The sequence below is a fragment of the Protopterus annectens genome, chromosome 12.part0 (assembly GCF_019279795.1).
Source record: "Protopterus annectens isolate FY-2018-M chromosome 12.part0, PAN1.0, whole genome shotgun sequence".
Classification (NCBI taxonomy): Eukaryota; Metazoa; Chordata; order Ceratodontiformes; family Protopteridae; genus Protopterus; species Protopterus annectens.
Window position 1 is genome coordinate 864318485 of NC_056746.1, and position 27558 is coordinate 864346042.

General features: G+C 39.7%; 1 protein-coding gene across 1 annotated transcript in view; it reads left to right on the forward strand.

Annotated features, from left to right (window-relative positions):
- TCEA2 (transcription elongation factor A2) overlaps positions 1 to 27558 on the forward strand; it is an 819513-nt gene that overhangs the window by 340463 nt on the left and 451492 nt on the right. The window contains exon 4 of the mRNA XM_044089906.1: positions 17668 to 17724. Within this exon, the coding sequence (XP_043945841.1) occupies positions 17668 to 17724 (57 nt within the window). The remainder of the gene's footprint in view (positions 1 to 17667; positions 17725 to 27558) is intronic.

Below are 27558 nucleotides of genomic sequence, written 5' to 3' on the forward strand. Positions count from 1 at the left end.
CCCGAAGCAGAAGCAGTTCGCAAGTGCCGGTTGGCCGACTCCTGAAATTTTCGTTTTCGAGTTTCAGATCCAAAGTCTTCAACTAAGCTAAAGTAACCCATTGGGGATCCTTTTTCTTACTCTAATCTGATGTCAGTAAAAGTTAACAGTTGTATTTCTTGTGGAAAGCAAATACCTCATAAAGATTTTCATTCGTACTGCATTCTTTGCTTAGGCCCAGACCACGACGTACCTCTCTGTTGGTTTTTATGCCTTATTCAAACCTCGTACTATTTGTCAGTTCATTTACGCAACCAAATATTTTGGTACTCTGTTCAATTATCCAGAAATGGCTTCGGTAAGCCACCCGACTACTGACATTCTGAAAAAACGCAAAGATAACGACAGAGACAGACCGCATAGGTCCAAAGCTGCAGACGACGCTTCTCCTAAGCTAGTCACCAGTTTGCCGGTACTCAGTGAGGTGCTTTCGCAGCCTCTGAAACCTGTTACTTCAAATTCGCAGGCCTCTACTGAGACCCATTCGGAGTCTGGTATGCCACGTGATGCTTCTTCCACTGTGGAACCTGTGGATGTCTCTACCTTGGATGGGTCCAGAGCCGCTGTGCAGGCACCGGCTTCTGAGGGTGTATTCAGGCCTACTGACTTGCATATTAAACCAACGCCATCTTCTTCTTCAAGGTCTAAAACTCGAGCTATGCCTAGAAAAACAACGCCCAGACCGCATGGTCAGGCCCCTATGCCTAAAAAACAAATAATAAGAATGGCTGAAGACCTTATTACTCTAATCAGGGAAAGCCACCCTTCCCCCTCTAAGAGACCTAGGACTGATTTTCCTTCTGATTCTTCTGATCAGGATTCTGAAATTTCTGTTTTCTCTGATGACCAGGATTTGCCCTTATCTACCTATGAGGATTCTGATGCAGAGGACTCCATTCCCTCTCTGCTTCCCCTCCAGAGGATTTCTCTTTTGGTGAAACCTTGCATACTGTTATGGAGCATTTCCGCTGGGAAAGCCAGGATTACTCTGACTCTAAAAAGAGGCTTGGGGAATACTTACTCCTTCCTCAACACGGGCCTTTAGCTATCCCTCCTGTTCTGGACATTGTAGATGATGCCTTCTCGGAATCTAGCCTGGCCCTTGACACTTTACCTCCTGCTCCCAGAAAACCTGATAGGTATTACAGGGTACCTGACTCTAAGTTCCTCTTTAAAAATCCTATTGCGGATCCTGAGACCATTTCACAGGGACCCAAGGGCATTAAGGCTACTATTGCCAAAAATCCCCCCCCCCCCTCTGATAGAGATTCCTGAGCGATGGATAGATGGGGTAAGAAGGTATACACTTCTGCAACTTTGTCCATTAGGGCTTTAAACTGTCAGTTTCATATGTTAAAGTATCAGCCGCATATTACTGGATTGCTTAAACAGAAAATGATGTTGATTCCTGACTTTGCTGAAAGTAAAGAATTACAGGATTTAATACATTCTGCTGAACAGGTTGGAAAACATACTTTGCAATGTGGTTTTGATTCATTAGAGGCATCTTGCAGGGCTGCTGTCACTGGGTCTGTACTTAGAAAGGCATGCTTGTCTTAAGGAGCAATCAAACCAAGACCGTCTGTTTGGCAACAAAGCAAAAGAAGTACTTTAAAAGATGGAGGAAAAAGCTAAATCTATGCAAACTGTTAAAGATTTCCTGCAAGTACAACCTCCCAGATTTAGTAGGCATTGGGCCTCTAAGAATTGGTCCTTTCCTGCCTCTTCCAGGCCTTCTTAGTCCAAACCCAGAACCAGCAGAACACCCAGGCTTCAGTCCCAAGGTACTCACAGGCCTAAGCAGTGGGGGCTCCCACTTCCAAAGCAGGGAGTAGTAAGACTCTCCCCCTATGGTAAACTGTCTCAATGACTTAACTTTAAACCTTCCAAGCCCTGCTCAACTGACTGTTCCTTTAGGGGGAAAGATTGCCCTGCATGCAAAAAATTGGGAACTCATTACCCAGGACAAATGGGTTTTTAATATAGTTTCCCAAGGATACAGATTCCACTTCCTCTCCTACCAACCCCAAACGGCTGGCCAGACCTACCCCTGAATCAGTGGGCAGAGGCTCAAAAGCAAGTTCTCTCTCTTTTAAGCATCAGGGATATTCAACCTGTTCCAGAAGAAGAATGGGGGCAAGGTTTCTGCTCAAGACTTTTCCTGGTACCCAGAAAAGACAATTCCTGGCGTCCTATCCTGGACCTGTCTATCCTAAACACATTTTTGGTAATCCCAAATTTCAAGATGCTAACTCTTCATCAGCTGCTTCCCATGCTAGGCAAAGATGCCTGGTTGGCAACACTGGATTTAAAGGAAGCCTTCCTGCACATCCCAATAAGGGAATCTTGCAGAAGATACCTACGCTTTAGAGCAGGCTACATGCACTATCAGTTCTCTGCACTGCCCTTTGGCTTGTCTACTATGCCCAGGGTACTCATAAAGTGCCTAGCTCCAGTCATTGCATTTTGCAGGCAAAGAAATATTCAAATATACCCATACCTGGACGATTGTCTAATTCAGGCAGAAAGCCAGGACATGCTATTAAATCATCTGGCATTTGTAAAGAAATTGCTAACTTCTCTGGGGTACACCATAAACGAAAAGAAATCCCATCTTGTACCCTGCCAATAAATTGTATTCCTGGGAGCAAGCTTGAATACAACTTCCCGGATGGTCTACCTCACACCAGAGAAAAAAGTTAATTTGATATCCTACTTCAAACTACTGGCCACAAAGACCCAGCTATCTGCAAGGAAAATACTGTAAGCCCTGTGGTTCATGGCCTCCTTCATTCTTCTAATTCCGTATGCAAGACTGCATATGAGGAAACTACAATGTATCTAAAAAGCTTATGGTTCAACATTCTCAGGATCTAGAATCAATGATTCCTATCATACCTTGTCTACAGAATAGAGTTCCTTTGGTGGGCAGGGGACTGCCATTCACTCTACCCCCTGCCACCAAAACCCTAACAACAGACGCATCAGACTATGTATGGGGGGCTCACTGGGCAGGACAGTGCATTCAGGGCAAATGGAACCCAAGTCAAATGCACCTGCATATCAATCAAAAAGAAATGTTAGCTGTACAGAATGCTCTGACAGCCTTCAAGTACCATATTCTTCCAGGACAATTATTGGTAAAGACAGACAACACCACTGTTATGTGGTGCATAAACAAGCAGGGGGGAACCCACTCATACCCTCTCTGCAGACTAGCCATGGCTCTGTGGAACACAGCCTTGAGCTACGAAGTGCATCTACGGGCTCAGTTCCTGTCAGGAAAGCTAAATACACTGGCAGATGACCTAAGCAGAAATCTCATGGACCCACACAAGTGGAAACTGGAACCAAAGATATTCAACATGTTGAGAAACAAATGGGGGAGCCCAGAGATAGACCTGTTTGCCTCCTCCCAGAACTACCAATTGGACAAATTCTGCACAAGGACTCCCCACAAACAAGCTTGGAAAGTGGATGCCCTGTCCTTCACCTGGAAAAACCTATCAGTTTATGCCTTTCCCCCTCTGCCTCTCCTCTCCAAGGTACTAAGATCAAACAGGACAAACCAAGGACAATACTGATTGCACCAGACTGGCCACGCCAACACTGGTACCCCCTCTTGCGTAGTGTGTCACTGGCACCATGACACCTGCCTCAGGCCCCTGCTCTGCTGTCTCAGCAGGAGGGCCAGATTCTGCACCCATAGCTTCAAACCCTGAACCTGCAGCCTGGCTAATTACCTGATTTCTCAGTTACCATCCCTCAGTAAGCAAGTGATGGATGTCATTCTGGAGGCAAGGAGGCCTAGTACTAGAAAATTCTATGCTGAAACATGGAAAATATTTTGTTCCTGGAGCCAAACAGGGGATTGGGCACAGCAGTGCCCAATTTACCTCCGATTCTAAAATACTTAACTGAGATGCTTCATAAGGACCTTTCCTTTTCCTCCATCAAAATTCATGCCCCAGCCATTTCAGCTCATTACAATGCAGAACCACCCCTCTTCTCTCATCCACTGCTGAAGCAATTCTTCAGAGGGGCCAAAAACTTAAGACCACCCAGGAGAGCCCCTACTTCAGCCTGGGACCTTAACTTTGTATTGGAAAAGCTCACTCTACCTCCCTTCGAGCCAGCTGCAAATGCAGAGTTGCAATTCCTTTCTTGGAAAACAGCCTTCCTTCTAGCCATCACTTCAGCAAGAAGGGTGTCTGAATTACAGGCACTCATGGCTGTGGAGCCTTTCATCATCTTTCATGCGGGTGTCCCTCAGGACGAATACCTCCTTCATGCCCAAGGTGGTATCCAGTGTGGCCCTTAATCAGTCCATTCATTTGCCAACCTTCTTTTCTAATCCACAGAACAAAGAGGAATGAATACTGCACTCCCTGGACGTGCACAGACAACTTAGATTTTACTTGGACAGGACTAATCTCTCAGGAAATCTGAACAGCTGCTGGTTGCATTTGCTGCAGGGGCAGAGGGGAAGGCCATTTCAAAGCAAACCATTTCTAAGTGGATTATTGCATTCATTTCTGCTATAAGCAGCATGGAAAATCTAACCCAAAGGGGATAAGACCACATTCAACCAGGGCTGCATCTACCTCTACAGCCTTTCTCAGAGGTGTCCCTACCAGGGACATCCTAGAAGCTGCTACCTGGAGTTCTGTACATACCTTCACCAAGCATTACCACTTGCCATTTTTTTTCTAAATCCAGAGCTGGCTTTGCCACTGCAGTCTTGCAGGGCCTTATAGCTGGTCCTAATGCTATCTGATTACCTCCTCCCATCCTTAGCTTTGGGGATCTACCCAAATGTGATGACTGCAGCAGTGAAACATGAAGAACATAGTACAGTTGTGTACACTTACCATAAATGTAGATGTTCGAGTGTATTCACTGTTGCAGTCCTGGTTACCCTCCCTCCAGCCCCCTGATTTCTATTGACTATACCTCTGTTCTTGTTTACTATGCTTAAAGCTTTTTGGTGTATTTGCTTTTTTGTTGGAGGTGTAACCTTGTATATAATTGCTTCCCATTATGGGGACACCTGACATCTTGGGCAAGAAAAACTGATGTAATGGTGTCAGCTGCATGCTTTATACCGCTGACTACCTGACGTCATGGAAGATGAGACAGCAACAGACGCAGGACCCAGGACTTTGATAATCAGGCCGACTGAGGGCTACTGCAAGCAGATAACCCAAATGTGATGACTGCAACAGTGAATACTCTCAAACATCTACATTTATGGTAAGTGTACACAACTGTACTTTTTGTGTGTGTGTTTGTATGTAGTGCGACCTCGGAGTGAGAATTTTTATGGGGGGTGGGGGCATAGCCCCCACATGGGAGGTGCAGGGGTGCTTGCCCCCCTGCTTTCATGTAGTTGACAGATTGTGTGTGTTTGTGTGGAGAATGGTGTGTGTGTGTGTGTGTGTGTGTGTGTGTGTGTGTGTGTGTGTGTGTGTGTGTGTGTGTGTGTGTGTGTGTGTGCGTGCAGTAGTACCGCAAAATTCAAAACCTCCGGTATTCGAGGTTTTGAATTTTGCGGTTTTCAGTTTTCATTGTTCTGTGGATTCGGCTTCTTAAGGCTCGAGATACTGAAATTCGAGATTGCAGTATTTCGAGCTTCTGAAGTGAATCTAGATATATACATATATACATATCTTGCTTAGTGTATGCCAATAGTTTTACACATGTGCCTGTGTTCTAGCCTCTGTCCTCCACCTACATACCAGGCTTTGCACATATGACATGCTGTCAGGGGTATGTAGTGTGCTGTGTGTACATCATGCTGTCATTCCTGCCATCACTCCACTACTGTTGTGACCCCCCACACATACTGGGGGATTGGGGCCATATATGTGTGGGCTTCACCTACACAATACATGTGTGCCCTAATGCACTCCAGAGGCCCAAAGTGGTATATGGCCCAGTATTATTGAGTCTAGGAGGTGCACCATAACTAACCTAGGCTGTTACAGCATGTGTGGGTATCAGGGGTAAGCTGACTTAAGTTATCTGGATGTACATTACCATACAACCCACCTTGGGTAAATGCAGGCCTTCTGCCATACAGAATGTTCTGTTTGTCATTGTGATGGTGTCAGGTATGCCTTGTTATGTAACAGGTACATCCCATTGTGTCAACTGGGGTCTTTACCTCCTAGGGATTATGTACAGAGTGTAGATAGAGGCTGCTGAATTATACATCTGCCTTACATACTGTTGATTGTTTGGTATGCTGTGGCCCAGTCTGCCTTTACTATTGTACTACTTGAAGGCCTCTGCCTGGACAGCAACATATGTCAACTTTTCCAGACTGCTGTATTAGTATAACTGTTTCACAGCTGCAGTACTCTGTTCATATGGATGTCGGTGTTTAGACAGCTATATGACATGGCATATAGAACTGTCATAGTACACAAATAAAGCTTTCCCAATTATGCACACCTGTGTGTGGTGTTATATCCTTTGATATCTCTGTGGGTATATGTTGCAGGCAATGAATGTCTTTTGAACGAGTGGTTCATACAGTCCCCAGTTGGTAAGGTGGTAAATGTAGGAATACTGGCTGCTCCATATTGTGTGCACGTACTACATATGTATCTTACTGTACATATCTCTGTGTGTGTATGTGTAGTTACATATATATCTATATATATGTATAACTGTACCTGCATATATGTGTCTGTGTATATGTATTCTAGGGATGGCCGTGTCGTGTCTGGTCCTGGTTATGGGATCTGCAACACTTGGTAGTGTATTGCAGGGTGGACGTGTTTGGCTGTGGGGGGGTATACCTATTCGTACAAGACGTATATTGTTTGGGGTCTCTCAACCCCATTAACGTTGCATGTGGACATATATGTTTTTATTTCCCCCATTGTTATCTACAGATGTATGTCCGTATATACCTATATATATATATATATATATATATATATATATATATATATGTATATATATATATATATATATATGTATCTGCATACATATATATATATATATATATCTGCTGACATATATATAACCTGCCATATATATGTAGACATGTAGCTGTAGACATATATATCTATAGCTGTAGGCATTTGCATGTATATATGCTCATATATATATATATATATATATATATTTCTACATATATCAATATGTTGTATCTGTTTAGACATTAATATATTTACTCACAAACATACATCTACATGTTGGAATACATTATCTGTACTGTTAAATGACAGGGCTGGTTGATATGTTTTGAATGCATCAGGGTTATGTATAGCTGACTTGGCTTAGTGGTAAATCACTTTGGCTATTGTGTGCAGGATCCTGGGTTCGAGCCTAGCAGAGGTTGTTTATTTTGTTGCTAGGCAGAACAAGGGCCATTGGATACAGAGTGGTTAAGGCACTTTTAAGCAGTTGTAAGTGGGTTTGCGTGACGGTAAGCATTGCCAACTTCTGGTTTCTGTTTCTCATACTTGGTTAGCTCCTGAATTGCTTAACCTGTGTGGCATTGCTTTCTGTTTCTCATACTCGGTTAGCTCCTGAATTGCTTAACCTGTGTAGGCATTGGTTACCCCAGCGCAAACAGGCTAAAACCCGCTTAATGCTGCCTAAAAGTGCTTACTCATGCTTACCCCCGCAGTTATTTCTTTAAAAGAAAAGAAAAAGGGGTTGATAGGAAAGTGGTGAAAAAAGGGGCGCAAAGAGGGAAAGACAGTAGGGAAAATAGACAGGGATGTGCAGGAAGGGTGTAGGGAAGGTCCATAGCTGCTCATTTCTTCTACAGCAACAGCTGTGCATATGCACTGAATTTGGAGGTAGATTCGGACACTCAATCCCCTGGGAGTGGGCGAGTACAACAATAATTTGTTGTGATGCCAATTAGACCAGATTGCATGTGTCCAGTGGACACGTGCAAATTGGACAGCTATGTATGGGGCGAGAGTTTTTTGTGGGAACAGATTGCCCTTTTTTTTCAGATGAGCGTGGGATGTTGGGGAGGGGTAGTAGGTATATTTAGGGAGGTAGGTTGGGTAGATTAACATTCAAGACAGACAAGATGCATACAGGGGTGGTATATGACACGTGGGGGTAAACATCTTGGACGGGGAGGGGTGTTTGGAAGTTGCAAGCCCATGAGCTCCCAAATGGAAACAGTGGGACTGAGGTCCCCACCCATGGGCAGTCACCACTGCACCTTCATATCCCCAAAAGTGGCCGTGCTGGGGGCTGGGTAGGAAGCGCAGGCTCACCCTCTAATTGCACCACTCAGCCATCAAGCTGGCGTAGCTGGTTTTGAAATGCCGTATCAATCTCCCTATGCACCATGGCCCGGACCTGATGGATGACAGGTTCCTCTCCGCCCCTTGTGGCGGTTCCACCCGAAGGTGGTGCAGGGCCTACGGAGGAGGAGGTCCCAGGCTGGGCCCCAGATGTGCTGGTGCCTGGTGCCATGGCCAGCTGATGTGGGACAGGTGGGTCTGCTGGGACCAGCCTTCCTATACTAGCTGTGGTGTTGCATTTTAAGGACAGATATGGGTTAGTAATAGTCAACAGCATTCAGGATTAGTTATAACAGCATGCATAGGTATACCCATTAACCCAAGACACCAAATTTAAACCAGTTGCATAGGGAGCAGAACACATGCATATCTGGAACAGCAGTGGCCATTACAACAGCACGCAGGTTTTATTGATGGCAACAGGCCACCAATATGGGTATATTTCAACATGGCACATGCATAGAACCAAATGTGGATATTTATGAACCAATAGGACATATGTCCCAACATAAGTTTGGAGAGTAAACATACCCATTGAGGTGTATAATTGGGTTAATGTTGCACATATGATGGGGACAAGAGAGAGAGTTCAATTAACCGATATATCCCTGTAGTTTTCACAACTTAGTCACTGCAGTGATCTGTCCCTTACATGTATTATTACACTACCCATTGGCCTTACTTTGTACAATGGTATGTTTGTAGATTAGTATATACATGGACTGTGTCTAACGTATAGTCTACACCTTTTACCTGTTATTGCACACACTCTGGGTAAGGCTTGACAGGATGTAGGTGTTACTGTGACATATTATGCGAATTGCTCTCATACACCTTGGGTGTGTTGCTACAATGACAGGTTTGTTTTAATATACATTCTCTGACTATGTACAGGTTTGACTATTGGTTATATGTCATCACAGGCTGCCTACATTTCTTGGATCATCGCACTGATTTCTCAGGGGAACTGGGTACCAGGCAACAGATTTGGGCCATTTATCTACACATGCTGGGCAGATCGGAACAGTTGAGGGGTATGAATATGCATACAGCTTACTATCTGAACATTCTGACGTAGTCTGTACAGTTGATGGTTATGATTATGCTTACATCTTGCTATGTGAACATTCTAGCAAAATCTGTACAGTTGTTGGGTCTAATTATGCATACAGCTTTCTATCTGGACATTCTCACAAATTCTGTACAGCTGTGAGGTATGATTATGCATACAATGTACTACCACTCCCAGGATTCAAACCTCTGTGCTGTGTGTGGTAAACATATTACAGTTAACATCACAGTACACTGTGCTATCAGGGAATTGGTGTAAAGCTTTCCAGTGTTGTCTCTCTACATCTCCCTCAGTTGTACAATATGACTAACCTCTTGTTATACAGAACTTTTTATGTGCATACCACAGTGTGGGTAACCCTGCTTAATACAACAGTACTATTTATAGCATGCAGCACTACAACATATTAAATCAGAGTATACACACGCACTCCAGGGGTTATACCTTTATTCACAGGATGTGACAGTTCATGCAGGATTATTACTAACCTGCCTCATGATGCAGCCTTTGTAGCCTAGCGTCATGTGCTTGCTGGTTCACAGCCCGCTCATCTGCAGCTGTCAGAGAAGTACAGTGACATTTAGCCATACCTATCCATGGTATACACAAGCTGGGCAATTATTATATACTTAGAACTGGGGCATCAGCCATCTGCCTGGACTCCTAGCTCCCCCCACACCGCTTCAGGTCAGCATGGTGATGCCTGACCTGCTCACCAGTCCGGGAGATACCTGTGGCACTAATGGGGTCATGGACGAGACTGTCCCAGGCCTCCACTTTATACTGGGAGCCCTGGTATTGGCCCTGCAGGAGTCTCTGCTCATGGTGTTTGACCAGTAGCCACACCATGTATTTAGACTCATTAACGCCCCAGCTCTGCACTCTAGAGTGCCTTCTCCAACCCCGGCCATTCTAACTACAGTAGGAAGCTGCAACCAGTTATGGGATGTATTCCCGCCTGTGGGGTTTAAATATGCCTGATTTCCCGCACTTTTCTGTGATTGGATGGTTTTGAAAAGACTAAGCTATGGGCACACCTGCTTACCTAAGGTTGCCATTGCTTAAAGGGGCATACCACTAGGCAGATTGAGTTAGCCAGCCTACACATTGCTTACACCATGTAAGCTGACCCATGCAATGCTTAGCATTGCTTAATATCTAATTGGCATTATGTTTTCCTTTTGACATTGATTTATTACTTGTTACATGTTATGTCTGTGTCTGGTATCTGTGATTCATGTGTACATACACTGTATGGGGTCCTGGGCAATTCAACACTTTATTACAATAACACCTCACATTTGGCCTTACTGCAGTACTCCAATTCAAATATTTGTTATGTAGCAGGTTATACAACATCACACTGTACATAGTTTCATTTCACATGTTCAGTTTGATTTTACTATGGTTGGGATTTGTTGAAACACTCTTATGTATTGCTGTGATGGCTTAGTGGTTAACTACTGTGACTGTAGTGTACAATGTCCTGTGTTCGAGCCTTGCAGAGGCTGTTTATTTTGTTGCTGGGCAGAACACGGGCCGTTGGGTACAGAGTGATTAAGGCACTTTAAAGCAGTTCTAAGCGGGTGTGCATGATGGTAAGCACTGCTAACTTCCGGTTACAGTATTTTACAGGCAGTTAGCTTCTACTTTGCCTAATGTGTGTAGGCAATGCTTATCCCTGCGCAAACGCACTTCAACATGCTTACAAGTGCATTTATATGCTTACTACTGCTTATTTGTGCTTAAACCTGCTTACTAGTGCCTTATTTGTTATGACAGTTACACTTCACATGTATTTAATGCAGTACTCCAGTTCACATTTAAATGTTATTTCGTAGGTTATACAGCAATAAAATGTTCATTTACAGATTTCACATGGAAAATGGTAGGTGCTGCAGTGGGACTCGAACTGGGAATGCCTGTTCATTAGGTGAATGCTCTGCCTACTACACTATTGCTATGCTGCTTCATTTGCATATATCTTCCTTTTTATCGTCTTCAGCCTTTTAAGCTGCTTTAACCTTAGCTAAGCACGGGGCACATCTGTGCACCTATGGTTAGCTGTACTCGGATTCTTAATAAATATAAAGGGGTTTCTTCAGTTTATTTATATATACTGTTGCTGTCCTACACATGGAGGACTGTTGGTGGGGATATGCGGACACCTATGAGCGGTCTCGCTCATTTATTTTCACTTTCTGCTGTTCTGCATTGCAGGGGGCATGTTTATTATGAGACCTCTGCTTTCAGACATGCCCCCTGCACTTGTACACGCTCCATGTAAGCCTGGGAGGTCGGGCAGTGCACCTTCATTAATATGCATGGCGCGCTGCCATCCTCCTCCTACACGGGCACTTCCGTGCAGGACTATGCTAGTCCTGCACGGAAGATTAGTGAATCATGGGGGTCCGGTTTTTTTTTAAGCAAAATATAAATCATAAATTAACTAATGAACAGAAAAGTAAGAAATTATAAGTTTTTTTTTTTAAAGAATTAAAAGACCAAGTTAAAAGTCTCAGGACCAACAAGGCTCCAGGATTAGATGGTATCATCTCAGAATTGTGTTAACTGCTACCTGACAATATTTTAAAAACCTTATTGAACGTCTTTGAAGAAGTCAAAAGCTCTGCTAATATTCCTCCCTCTTGGAGATATACACTTTTTTTAAAATCAGAAAGAGATCCTGTATCATGTGCTTCTTATCGCCCTGTCTCACTTTTAAATGTAGACTACAAAATTTTCATGTGTATACTAGCGAAAAGGCTAAACTATATACTCTCAGGATTAATAAATGAAGATGAAACTGGCATTATAATCAACAGATGAGTACAAGACCGTATTATAAGAGTTTTTTTTTCATTAATTGATATAGCAAATAAAAAATGAAGAATTATCAATAAGTATAGATATTGCTATAGGTTTTGATCTAGTGAACTGGCCTTATTTGTTTAAAATATTAAATGAATATAATTTTTCCTCTAGTTTTACAACACAAATTAAAACACTTTACAGCAATTCAGTATCTTTTATCAAGATAGGTTCCTGTCTGTCTAGACCCTTTAATATAGCAAAATGTTTAAAACAAGGATGCCCCCTTTCCCCTTTATTTTTTGCTCTAACTATAGAACCACTAGCTAACTATATAAGATCTAACGTAAATATTAAAGGTCTCAAAATAAATGAAGACATTTCATCAAAACTTCAGCTTTTTGCTGATAACATACTGTTGACATGTAGTGACATAGAACACTCATTAGATCATGTAATCAAAGCCTTGGATTGCTTTGGGAATGTTTCAGGTTTGAAATTTAACCATAATGAAATTAAAACATTGCTTATAAACAAAGAAATAACCACTTTTTTTAAATCTCATAATTTTAACTGGGAAAATTCTCAGATTATATATTTATGTATCCCTATTTAATTTAAGAACAAAGATTCCATATTTATAAACTATAAAAACAGATGAAATCATAAAGCTAACAGACAACTGGAATAAGCTATTCTTTACAATGAAAGATAGACTCACCCTGATTAAAATATTTATCCAAAAATCTTGTACTACAGTCATTAATCCCCCCCATAAAAGAAATTATAAGAAAAATAAATTCTACCTTAAGTAAATTCTTATGGTACCCTAAAAAAAAAACAAAGATATCTTTAGACTGGCATATCAAAAGCTGGGAAGAATGTGGCATTGGGTTTCCAAACACTGAGTAATATACTAATGCTGTAATTATTAAAATAATACCATCATGGTTAGAGTCTTCATATGTCTCTTGTAAATATTTACATGAGAAAATATTAATAGACAACAACAAACTTGCTATAGATTCTTGTATGAAACTGAGATCTAAAAAATTTTGCTCTGAATTAAAGGCGCAAATTTACTTTTATGCCTTTTATTAACCAAATCCTTTCAATCTTTAAAAGGTTTATGAATTCAAATTACTTGGAATTGCTAATCCTATTATTCCCCACTGCTTTCACTAATGGATGCTTAGTATCTTTTAATGCAAACACAAAGATACCTCTCAAGAATAGTAACCTAATATTTTGACATCAATTTCTTAATGGAAACAAAATATGTACTGTTGAATATTTAATTGCAAGATATAGCATAGGGCAAGGAGGCTGGTTAGATGTACATACGTGTATAGAATTTATCAGAGTAAAATCAAAATATCACTAGATCATCAAACTAAACCTGTTCCAAAAATCTAGACTCTATTCTTTAATGTTAATAGTGGGTCACCAAAGGGGAAGTCATATCTGTCAATTATATACAAGATTATTATAACTGACTTTGTTACCCCAGATATGACAGTCTGGAACTTCTCAATAAAAATTAACAGTGAGCCATTTTCAGAACTAAATAAAAAGTCATTCTTAAAATCTGCAAAAAAGTCAATGTCCTCACTTCATAAGAAAATCTGTACATATAAATGTTTGCATAGAGTCTTTCTTACACCTCATAAAATTGCACAAATATATAAAACAGGAACAAATGAAATGCTGGAGGTGTAATGAAGTTCTTAATGCTGATTAGTTACACATGATAATGGATTGTAAGTTGGTGACTTCCTTTTGGAGTGATTTTAGAAACTTTTCTAAGGCTTTGTGGTCAGACAGTTGCATTACTGACTCCTTGATACTATTTAATGCCCCAATTCCAACAGCTATACTTTTTCTCAAAAACGTCTTCTTTGGGCAGTACTTGCCATTGCAAGAAAAGTTATAACAAAAAACTGAATTAGCATTTGGTGAATCTGTGTGCCTAGCTAAGACTATCTGTAAAAATGAGTTGTCAAATATAAGAATGAGAACTTTAAACATAACTCATCATTACATATCTTGGCAAAAGCTCAGTGATTTGCTGAAAACGTACTAATGGTTAAGAATATATTAATATTCTTGTTATGGACTTTTGTAAATAGTTGTTTATCTTGTTATGGACATGTTAAAACCAAATAGAGTTTAAAAAAAAAAGTTTATTTACAAGGCCATATTTTTCTGTGACTGGCTATGCAAACTTTTGTATTCTTTCAACAGCTATTTAAGACCAGTGTTTAAAATCTGTCCTTTATTTGGGACCTTTGTTTCCACAATATTTCTGCCTTTGTCCTTGATTCTTTCACAAAGGAGTTGAGAGTAACAGACAAATTTGCTATAATTGCTGGGGCTGTCTCTGAAGGGAAATTACTAACTGCTGTTTGCTAATTATTCTAGCTTTGCAGAATTGCTGTAGTTTATCCGAAGTAACTTGTAATACGTTAATGTGTGAAGAAAGATGGAATGCTTTTTTTTATCACACTCTGATGCCTGAGATGTACACTGTGAAGATGTGTGATTGAAGGACTGGGCCACATTTTTATGTATTTACTAGATTAGCTAATGGTTAAAGTTATAAAGTTGCTACATCAAAGCAAATGCAGAGGTATGCAGTATTAGCAGATTTTTTTGAAAAAGGTAAAAGAGCTGTACACAATAATAATTCACAAAAAGAAGAAAAAGTGTGGGATATTAAGAGTATGTGGAAAGCAGATGTAATGAGCATAATTTATTGAAAAAAGGGAAAAAAAGCTCTCCACCTAAGCAAATCAATTCATAACCATTCACAGATATGTTCGAGGGGAAAAGCAGCTGTTAGAAATATATCCTGCTGGAGACACATTTGTAAAGAAATGAGCACATGACTTTGACAAAGAAAGGAGCAAATGGCTGTAAATAAGGAAATTATTTGTTTTGTGGAGAGGAGGGAAAATTTGGCAAAATCAATAAAACAGTGATGATCCAGAAGGAAGAAAAATGTAATGAAATCACTGCTGTTAGAAAGCATTCAATATTGGAAGCATTTGCATTCCCTGATACAATAAGGTTAATTAGGAAGATATATGAAGGATCTCGGGCAAAAATTAAAGTGGAAGGGTTCCTCTGTGAGATGAACCAGGTAGAGGAGTCCTCTTACCCCCTTTATTTGTTTTATATTTAGAGCCACTGGCAAAGAAAATAAGAGACTCAGAAATGCAGAGATATAATTGGTATGGTAGTCAAGAAAAAGTTGGTTTTATTTATAGATGATATTTTGTGCCTGATAAGTCCAGAAAAGGACATTTCAGTTTTGTGGAACAAATTGGGAAAAAAAATTATTGAAGATAAAACAAAGGTTGTGCCCATAAATTATGCACCCACACATGAATTGGTTCATCAGTACATATATATATATATATATATATATATATATATATATATATATATATATATATATATGGAGACATAAGATGAAGTATTTAGGAGTTTGGATTGAAAAGGCTTCTGTTATGGCAGGAAAGGATATGTGGGAAAAGACTAAAAAGATAAAAATACTGAGAAACTGCAAGCTCTTCTTTATGGATAGTAAGGTACAAACAGTGAAAATGTTTTTAGTCCCTTTACTTTTACAGATAGGTCAGGCATTTTTTTTTATCAACCAGAGAAGTTGTAGGCAATGATAGAGTTGAATGCATTTGTTTGTGAGAGGAAGAGGGCAAGAGTTAAGTGGAATAAGTTGATACTTACAATACAGACAGGCGGTTTAGGATGATCTAATTTGAAAGGATATTTTAGAGCTACACAGGTAAGGCTCATATGCATAACACAAGCAGAAAATTATAATTCAAATTTGAAAGGGATAATGATGAAGTGGGGGAAGTTCAAGAAATAGTGAGACTTTAGATGCAGATAGAGAGTAATACTTATTTAGAATATTATATTCATAAAGCAGCAGAAAGTATTCTATGAACTAAGCCAACACAATAAAGGTTTTCCAATAGTGATGACTGCAAGTGGGGGTACAGAAAATAGGCAAGGGGGGCTGGAATTTACTGGAGAAAACTGGCGAAGGAACAGTGGTATTGGGATCAAATAACCGGAGTGGGATGAGGCCAAGACATTTGGATTCCTGGCTAGAGACTGCCTTCTGTATGAGGATCAATATCAGAGTATAGGCAAAAGAGAAAGGGATAGGAGAATCTTAAGTGAATAACCTTTTCTGCTAGAGTTTTTAGTTGAATCTAGAACAAAAGCTACTGTTAAAATGGAGTAAATAGAAGGGATATATAATATTGTATGATAACTTTAAAAATCAAGCAGTTGTTAGAAAAGATTGAGGAGAGACTGGAAAACCAATTTACCAAAGATCAATGGGAGGACACATGTTCTCCAAAGTATGCAACACAATCCAGAAGGTTTGCTTGGAAATGTTTGCATAGGTATTTTTATACCCTAGGCAGACATTAAAGAATGTTTCCTCAGACAGATAGTAAATGTTGGAGGTGTGATGGGGAAGAAAGGGATAACTGGAAACATATGTTTTGGGAATTAATGAGTTGTCAGATTTTAAAAATTATTTACATAAGTACTCTGTCAGAAATATTGGTTGAACAAATGGCTGTAACTAAGGGAGTGATTCCTTTGAGCTAGGGACAACAGGATCTGAATACATAGTAGAATAATAATAGATTTAGTAAGGCTTTATTAAGTTTAATTCTGTTAACTGTCAAAAAAGCATTTGCTAGAAAATGGAAATCTAATCCAACTGTACTTTAAGGATTGAATGTTGTAGCAAAGATAAAAGAAATGGAATTGGACTCTTTAGAAAAGTGTACGATTAAGTTATATAGAAACAATGGAAATTGTTGGAACAGTACTTACCAAATGTTTTGGAGAAGGAGTGAGATTTAAGGGAAGGAAGAAACTGAGCAATTTATGCAATGTTGGATTGATAGTTACACAAAAGAATACATGTTGATGTATAATGCTTGTAGCTGGAATGTTAATATGACTTGTTTTATTTTACATAAATGTATGTTTGCATATGCCTTAGTGATAATTTAATAAAGGTGTTAGAGATAACAATTTTGAAGAGGGATCTTTAGAAAAGGGATAGAATGAATTACATAGTAAATGGAAATTGTGGGAACAATGTATACTGAATAATGTTCATGAGATTGAGATTTAAAGGAAGGCAGTTTGAAGTAAATGCAGACTGAAAGTTACATGGAAACAAAATATGTAGTTTATAATGCATGTAAGTAGAAAAACAATGTTAAATATGGTTTATTTTACCTTCAGTGATTTCATGAAGGTGTTTAAAATTTTGAAATTTGAGGACTGTGACAGTAAAGTATGGTAAGCTGTTATTACAACTGTTCTACTTAAAATAGTGTGCTGTTACAGATTTTGTCATTTTCATAATTCATTGCTGATTTAGTACCCCTTTCTCTCTAGATGACTATATTGCAATTGGAGTAGACTGCGATGACTTGGCTGCTAGGATAGAAGAACATATCCTTTTTGATTTCATGAAGGGGCTTATGTGCTGGCCTTATCTGTGAGGTGAGAAGTGACCCACTAAATTGAATGCACTCCAGTGCTGAAGTCAGCAATTTTCAAAATATGCGTATAAACAGGAGCATTATTTATAAAGTATAATCCATGCAGAATACTTGCAAAATGCACAGTAATGAATCTGCTCTATATTTTTGAGGCAAGTGCGTTAACTCTGATGCATCAGTTTTATTTCAGGATGGCATTTTTATTTAAAGCAGGAAGTCTTGGCAATGAAAATGTTCATTTACTTTACTTTTTTCTTAAATTATTCTGTTTCCAGTGACTTTATATCTTCCATAGCATTTAACTGTTTCTGGTAGGTTTTCTTACCTACTATGACCAGATCTATGAAGCAGTGGTCAGAGATAGAGCCATATCCAGTAACAGAACTAGGATGATGCCATCCTAAACAATCGGAACAAGATTTTGGTGGGTATGTCATCTGTCACATTTCCCACATATGTTCTTTCTGTATAGCCAAATTTTGGAAATACCACTTTGTTTTTATGCTTTCAGAAAATTGACTATTCTTCCAACAGAAGGTTTCATTTTAATATGGTTTCATTTTAATATCCTCTTTTATCATTTTAATTTTAATATCCTCTTTTATCATTTTAGAGGTTCCACCAGTTTCTTTCAATTTCTTGGCTGGGGATTCAATGTAAACGTTTAAGTACATAGTAGTTTTTGGATTGATGGTTGCCATTTTTGTCATTAAACCTTTCCTTTTGCTTTCTTTACTTTTTGTATCTAGGTCACTTAATAATAAAAGTGCAGAAATCAAGACACATTTAACAAAAATCAACATGCTTGAAAAACATGGTGCCAGAAAAGGATGATAGACCTGTACTTTTCTTGCTGGCGATTGTATTTAGAAAATAAGTTTTTATAATGGGGTAGATTTCCCACTTGGTGCAAGAGGCTGACCCCCCAATCATCCATATAAATATTTTAAGCATCTCTGTGATTATTCTGTTTTAGGAAGAGGTAAATCTACCAATTTCTGGCAACTAACATCAGTGTGCATTGCTATAATCTTTAAGGTAAAGTATGATCGGACAAAATAATAAACATTATCATTGTAATCAGCCCTTTTTTCCCATTTATTTATGTGAGGTTGGGGTATCATGTCAACTGTTGCCTTCTCTCTCTGTCTATTCATTACCACTCTCTTTCCTCCATTGTCACAGGTCTTGTCTCACACAATCTATCCACTTCTTTGTTGGACACCATCATTCCTCTTGTCATTTTCCTTTCTGTCTCAAATCATCTTCATCAGATTGTATTTTGCTTTTCTGTACATGTGCTTGAACCATCGTAATCCGTTCGTTTTGACATTTTTCTGCAATTGGTGGTACTTTGCCTTCTGTGTCCTTATTTCTTGATCTGTCCCACAGTGCACATTCTACCACTCATCTCAGGTACTTCATCTCCATCACCTCTAGCTTCCTCAATTTCTCTGCCTTTACTGCACAGGTTTCTGTACCAAATGGTAATACTGGTCACACCATTGCTTTATGTACCTATCTTTTCAGCTTCTTTGGCATTCTTCAGTCATACACTACTCCTGACACACTGTGCCAGTTGCCTCTCTGATTCTAGCTTTGATTGCCTCATTCCAACTTCCCTTCTGCTCATCCACCCTTTCCAGACACTTGAAGCTGTTAAACCTGTTTCACTAGTTTTGAAATAAAATGTATACTTAAGGGGTGAAGTGCCTCCAAAACAAAGTTATAAGTCCAGTAGAAAAAAGAGATTAGAAGCACACCACGACAATCGAAGCCAACTTAAAAAGGGGATGTATCCTTTATTTGTAGAAAGTAAGCGCTTTCACGCCTCACAGGGCACTTCTTCAGACTTTAATGAAAATAAAAAAATATATATATTTTTTTAAGTTGGCTTCGATTGTCGTGGTGTGCTTCTAATCTCTTTTTTTCTACTGTTTCACTAGTTTACCTTCTATCTCCATTGTCTGCTTCCTCTGATTTTCCCCATCTGCTTCCATTACAATTGTCTTATCTCTACCCACTTTCATCCTGTGCATCTTTGGTTTTTGCATTCCATTCCACTATCTTTTGCTGAAGTTCTTGCTCAGAGTTTGCTTGTAATGCAACTTTGATGATGTGAGATATTACCTGCTATGCCAGGAGAATGTAGGGCAGAGGATGTGTAACATATGCCAGCATAGCTATCTGGCGTTTTGTAAAGAATTACATGCCATTTGCATATCAACCTGATTTGTACAGGTGCTTGCATTCAAAATTTATTTGTAAAGTTGCTTGTGTTAAAAAATGTACTAACAGTGGGTCCTTCTGGGCAGAAAAGAAATACACCTGTATGTCAGACTGTATTGTAACTGTTGAAATGAATATATTGTAACAGAGGATGCTGGAAGAGAAGAGGTTAATCTCAGTCCACCTAACTTTGAAAAATAGCGTGAAATTAAATTACCTGGTTTAGGCTATAAAGATTGTATTGTACAGTTCTGATTATAGCCAGAGACAAAATGTTCGTGAAGAATAAGACTAGGAATCCTAAAGTATTGTCCTTAGGGGTGAATTAATTGCTAAGACGAGAAAATAAATATGCTTTACAGGGCCAAGGACGAGAAAATAAATATGCTTTACAGGGCCAAGGACTGAAGAGGGGCTTGCATCATTGAATCTTCTAGAAGTATAGTGTCATGTGTTTGAACCTTTTTATTTGATTGGAGCTGTTATTGTATTTTAAGCCTATTTGATTTGTTTTATGTAGGTCTGATGAAGTGGACGTGCCATGAAAGCGCTAACCTGTTTTATTCTTTTTATCGTTGTTTTTGACATTAAAGTATATCAATATCTGTTCCAGCCTGGTGGACATCTTTGTATTTTATGTGAATTAATTGCTACCCTGGAAGGGGGGACATTTTTAAAATGGTTTTATAGCTTCCAGATGCTATAACACATCTCAGGAAGTGTGTGTGTGTGTGTGTGTGTGTGTGTGTGTGTGTGTGTGTGTGTGTGTGTGTGTGTATTATGACACATATGTGCTAGAGTCTGGTTTCTAGTAAAGGGGATACTGTGGGAACCAGAAGTCAAGTGACCAGATGTATGTGATGTCATTCTGTAATCCAGCACTGAAATGATGTTTTAATACTAGATGAAACAGAAGTCTCAGGGCAGTCTGTTTGTGAAACGTGACAAGAAAGAAACCAATCGCTCACTTCATCTTGCCTTGTTCTAGTAAGTGAACTAGAGAGCAGTAATTCTTAGTCATTCAGGAAAATATATTAGGATTAGTTAAGTGTTTTTTTTTTCTGTATCTGTGTGAACCTTTCCATCTGTGTTATTTTTAATATTTCCTGTGGCTGAAACTCTGGTGTTTATTGTAAATAGATATTTAATATGTTTCATATTTTTTATTATTTATTATTAAATATATTTATACTTTTCATTGTGGCTGGTCTTTTAAGAGAATATTTTAAACTCTGAGAGTGCTAATACCCATTTGGTTACGCTGTGGCTGCTCCTGAAAGCCTTGCTGCATTGGTCAAACACCACCGTTTGTATTAGTATTATTTTTACAGAGTATAATTGGATACCCTGGTAAGAGTCTTAGAGTAGCTGGCTATGGAGTGTTTTGGTGGCAGTATCTACCTTATAGTCTGGGCAGAGCTGCTTAATCTGTGTCAGACTTTCCCACGTAGGTGTGTGTGTGTGTGTGTGTGTGTGTGTGTGTGTGTGTGTGTGTGTGTGTGTGTGTGTGTGTGTGTGTGTGTGTGTGTGAGAAAATCAAATCTCAGAGTGTGTGCATGTGTAAGCTACCTGGAGTAGAACACAGAGCACTGGTTTCCTAGAGAGGGTAGTGGAGGACTTGGTGTGGAACACTCAGCTGAGGACTCAACTGTACAGCTGTGGTCAATATGGAATCTTGTTTGGGGCCTTGTGAGAGAGAGGGAAACCCAGCCCCAGGATGAGAGTGTGGTCCCTCTGTGCTGTTAAGAGTGCTTGGTGCAGAGAGCTGCATCTGGAAATACTGTGCATCTGTTTTTTGTTCCAAGTGAACGTCCCAGACTGGTGTCCTTAATAGGTAGACCTGAAACTGTGTACATTTAAGCAGCATTTTATACCCGTTTTATTAGATCAGAGGTACAGGGATAGGTGTGAAAGCACTTTTCTTTTTCTTGGATGGTTTTAGCATTTTGTATGCTGTTTTATTAAACGTTGGAACTGCAACTTTATTGGATTCAGCTGTGTTGACTGGTTATTCTTCTATTTGGATTGTTTGGCTTGTGTTTAACCAGTCTTTGTCCGCCTGCCTTGGTTTGCCTTTCTTGAGGATTGAGGCTCCTTGATAACTGACCAGAGTAGGGATGTCACAGCCACATCATCTGCATCCAGCAACTTGGTTGATCTGTCCACTCCGATCTGTTTGCTAATGTAGTCCATAACCAGTATGAATAACAGTGGGCTTAGAGCTGAACCCTGATGCACATCTACTCTCACTCAGAAACCCCCTCTGTGAAACTGAACACTGTTTGTACTTGAGTCATTGGGTGCTTGTACACCGCCTATGCTAATTTTGCCAATGTTTTTGGTACTTTGAACCACCGCAGGACTGCCCAAATCAGCTGTCTAGGGACCTTGTCATACACTTTCTCCAACTCTAGGAATGCCCAGTTGGACTCTTTCCTCATTTCTAGCTTCTTCTCAAGTGTCTCACTGCAAATGTCTGGTCAGATGTGCTGCATCCTGATCTGAATCTGAACTGCTGATCTTCCATTTTACTTTCTCCTACTCTGTGAATTTGTGTATCAGTCTTCTCTAATATTTTGCACTGTGGTAGGAATTTGATGCCTTTATACTGCCAGAGTTGTGAAAGTCCCATTTCTTCTTCAACACTTGTAGTAGTATACTTATTCTCCCATAACCTGGGATATGCCTTCCTCTTCATAGGTTCATAGTTTAGTACTAAGCTAACTGCCCTTGTGAGCCATTTTAAGCCTAGCCAGTTATCCCTTGTGAGACTCAACTGCACCTTGTGTTTGTAAGGCAAATACCTTAGCCATTAAGCCACCCTCCCAACTCTACTTTCAGCTGTGAGTTCTGTCAGGAGCCATTTCTCACCATCTCACCCAACATCTTTATCATGTCTTTGACCTCATTTGAGCCTGCTTTCCCTGACTTCATTTTCCTTAGTACTGTTCATATCTCTTCTATTGTGGGCTTCTCCTCCACTTTAATCATAGGCTGTGTCTGGGGCAGTATAGCTTCTGTGGGGTTTTCTTTATTCAGAAGCTGCTTGGAAGTAGTCCATCCATTTTGCCTTTGATGTTCTGTGGACTGGTGAGCAGGTTATTGCTGGCACCCTTTGCCTTTGCATGTGTATGTCCTCTTTATCTTTCTTTCTTTGCCTTACAAACCTTATAGCTTGTTTGTGCCATCCAATGAATCACTTTCCTAAAAGCTGGCAGAGTGCCTCTGATACCTTGTTCCTTGCTATTGCAACTCCTCCCTTAGCCTCTTTGTTAGCCAACCAGAATTACTTCCTGTCATGACCCATCTTTTCTGAACCACACTTTTTCCTGTACCTCTCCTTTATTTTGATGACATCCTGAATTACTTCATTCAACCACCAGCTTCCCTTATGTAGCTTATTTCCATACCTTTCTCGGCCACATATCTGCTCTGTAGTCCTCACACATGCTGTTTTGAAGCACTGCCTTTCCTCTTCAACTCCACCTATTTCCTTTTTTTGAGTTGCTAAAGCCCTGAGTAACTCATTGAACTGTTGTGCTTTCTCTTTAGGCAACTTCCAGGTCTTCAGCATGGTCTCTGATTTTAGAGCCTTCTCTGGCCACTGCTTACAGCTGACTGTGGAGAACAGTGGTTTATTCTGTGGGCCAGCTATTTCACTGGGGAAGGCTTTGCAGTCACTGATTCTACCCCACTGCCCTTTCCTTACTAGGCGAAAGTCTACCCGAGTTGTGTGTTGGTTTCTCTTGTATGTGATTTGTGACTCTCGCTTGCTAAACCATGTGTTGGTCACCATCAAGCCATTTGCTAGACATAAGTCTAGAATCGTCTATGCTTTACTCTTGTTTCCTCAACCCTGTGGATCCAGGCAGTCCTGTTCTGTCTGTCCCGGTCTGTGCGTTATGGTCACCCATTATCAACACTATTTTAGGTTTTCCTGCTTTATCCAGTAGGTCCTGCAACTGCTATCTAAATGCACTTTTTTTCCTCATCACAACTCTGTTGTGGGGCATAGGCTGAGATTATGAATAATTCCCTGTCATTACACTGGTATCTGATTGCTGTGGGTCTGTCACTAATTCTGATGACATCCCTTAGTTGCCTTTGAAGCCTGTCCATCACCAGAGGCATCCCAGGCCAAGTGGCTTTCCTGCACTGCCCTTCCATCTTGTTTCCTGGATACATAGGATATCCAGTCTCCTCTTTACCATCATGTCATCCAATTCCAGCCTCTGTCCCTTCAGTGAACCTACACTGAGTGTAACAATTTTTAATTGATATTTGGAAGGTTGATTGGTTGTACACCCAGCTTTCGCTCAACAGAGCTATATCAGGTAACCTAAGCTGGGCAGCTGGATACCTGCTGGCTAGTAGCTTACTGACCCAGGGCTGCTGTGCTTTATGTCAGGCACTCACTTGTCAATAGGAGCACATACACCACTTTCACCATTAATATGGGTCCCTTGTGTAGGTTGGAGTAGGCTGGATCCTTAACCCACTTATCACTGACATATACCCATGCCCATTGGCAACATTAGTCAACACAACCAAATCACCTAGAGACATATTTTACATTGTTGAGTGGCTAGGTCTCTGTCATATTAGATTTTATTTATTTATTTTACATTTGTTTACTGGAAAAGTCTGGCTGGACATAGGTCCTTTTTCAATGGAGGCCTGGGGAGACAAGCTCCTAATACAAGTAAAAATGATACAGCTGTCGATTTTGTTTACATCAGTAATTTTAAAATAGATAACAGTATACAGTAGCTTGATGGTCATTAACAATGTAACAAATGCAACAATTAACTACACTTACATAAGGTAGAAAAAATTCTAACTTGAAACCATTTATATATGTGTTATAATTCTGCAAGGCCTCAAAGCTAAGGCTGTGATAGAGGTTAATATAAAAGGAAGTATGAGTGGTTAATGAGATTAGATGAAAAGACATTTGTGCAAACTTTTGTCAAAAGAGATGTGCTTGTATAGTTTGTCAGTTTAATTTCTCCAAATGCTTAGTTGTTTTTTTTTTTCAAATATCTCTTGACAGGAATGGAAACAGTTGTTAAATCAGGGCATAAGTTGACATTTATGAAATCAGTATTGCTTCAACCCAAAATTCCCACCTTCTGCATTTAATAAGTGGTTACATATACTGGTAACGTATTTAAGTATGGTTGTAAATTATTTTAGTCCTGCTGCTGCTTCTGCTACTATTTTAACTGTCTGGGCATCTTTCTTCCATAGTGCTGTCATTTCTGCTTGCAAATCCTGGCATTTTCACTGTTTATCTCAGTAAGACACTATAATCCTTTAGTATAGCAATTTGAATGATTAACACTACTTTTGCTTTTTTCTTACACTACTGGATCTATTTTCCTTGCATCTATTTTTCAACTGTTGGCATTGGGTGATCTTATGTGATCCAAACTTCATTGTCTATAATATTTTGTTTCATTTCAAATGCTACTCAGCTACTTCTGTATTGAAATGTTTGCACAAGCCCCAGTGTAACAGTTTTGCCACATTACTGTGCCTTTCAATATACAGAATCTTAGCAATGAGTGTATCACACCCAGCAACGGGATGTGCAACTATTTCCAGTTTTGTTTTGCAGAACTTGCATTTGTCTGTATCATACCTGTCAATCTCATAGAGCAAGAAATCTGGACAGAGTCTAAAATAATGGAGGAGGGACAAAGGCCCAAAAATAGGGACAGATTTTAAATATTGCTCTTAAAATTGTCAAAAGTTGCTAGAATAATAGGGTTTGTGTTACTATGCATTTTCTGAAAGAGGTGAAGTCTGAAACTCATGTATATCATTATTTAGTAATTTCAATCTTCAGTGATTTTTTTTTTTTTTTAGAAGACCACAGATTTTATGGAAAGCAAACCAAAAATATGATGCTGCAAAAATCTGGACAGTTGAGAGCTGTGCCGTTTATCCCACTTTATGTATAGACTTTGTAAAACCACATTCTTGGGTTGTCATTAGCCTTTTATTGTTTGGTTTAAATTCTTCTCTTCATCTACTCCTGCTTCATATATTGATCAACATGGGGTTGGTATAGAAGTTTTCAATACATGCCTCTATTTGTGGACTTTGAATTTGTTTCCTTTTCTTCTGGTCCCTTTTTTTTTTTTTTTGTACTTGCATTTGATGTCCATTCCCAATCTTTTCTGCTAAGCAAGGATGTCATTTTAAGCTTGTTCTCTTCATGCTTCAGAACTTTCACTTTGATAGGGTTTGCTGAGTTCAGCATATGTGCATGTAGTTTTGCAATTGCAGTCTTACACATGTAATCTGTGTTAAGGAGGCTCATTCCTCCTTCCGACAGATAGATACATAATCTTGGAATCATTTGACAAGCAAGAAACATTTTTTTTTCTTATTTTCTTGCCCAGTGTTGTTTGAGGCCAGTCATTCAAACCAAAGCTGTAAGAACAGGAAGAGCAAATTGTTTTATAGCTTAGACTGTATTCCTGGCATAGCAATTTTCAATTTTGGCTTTAGTCTTCTGAAGTATTCCTTACTAAGATTTGTTCTCATTTGTTCATGCTTAATTGCTGACTGTTCATCTATTTCTAAATATTTATATAGTCATGCCTGCTTAAGTTACTTTATTTCACTTTCCTACCCCAGGTTGATATTTTCTTGGTGATGTATCTTTCTGTTAAATGTTGATCTGATGTCTGTTTTCATGCAATTCAACATATGGGTTGTTGAATCCGACCTCAGCGCCATATCTGAAGCTTCACAGATCCAGTGCTGTGGCTCCTCCCTTACTCATAATTCCGTGCACACTGCCTTGTACCTCAGATCTCATTTGTAATCAGAAACATCAGATGTGTTTTTAGAACAAGGGCTCCAGTTTTTTCGGTGTGCCCTTTTTTGAGTCGATTGCATCTATAATCTCCTCTCCTACTAAGAGACTAGTCTCTACAGCTTTTCTTTTTATTGTTTGTTCTGAGTTATTTACAGAAACAACGTTTTGTAGTTACAGGGTTTAGATTAGGCCTTAGGATAATTTTTCCTTCAAGGGCAATCATTGGTAGCCAGTGTGTGTATATTTCTATGAATAGTTTGGTGAAAAAGGACAGTCATTGAGGCCACAAAATCCCACCTCAAGATCCTAATGCTTTGTGCATTTACTGTTTGGGTGCTCCCCATCTTAACACAGACTGCAGTATTTGTGCATCCTTTGGTGCCAGGACCATTCAAACTCAAAGAGAAAAGTTGATTAAGGATCTCCTCTCTACTCAGATGGGGTCTTCCCGTCCTACTCCATTTTCATCATCTGCTGCTGCCAAGAAGCAGAATAAAACCAAGACTAAGGGGAAGAGTAATGAGGAGGTGATGTAGGAGAAAGATGAGAGAGAAACAGAGAGAAAAATCTGAGGAGGTCTCCAGATCCCTCTGTTTTGGCCTGTCAGGATCCTAAGATACCAGGGAGGTCAGAACCATCAGTACCTTGAACCCAACCCTTTTCTCTGCTCCATTACTCTCCAGAGCTGATAAGCCCAAGATCGCCATCTTCCATCCTACAAAA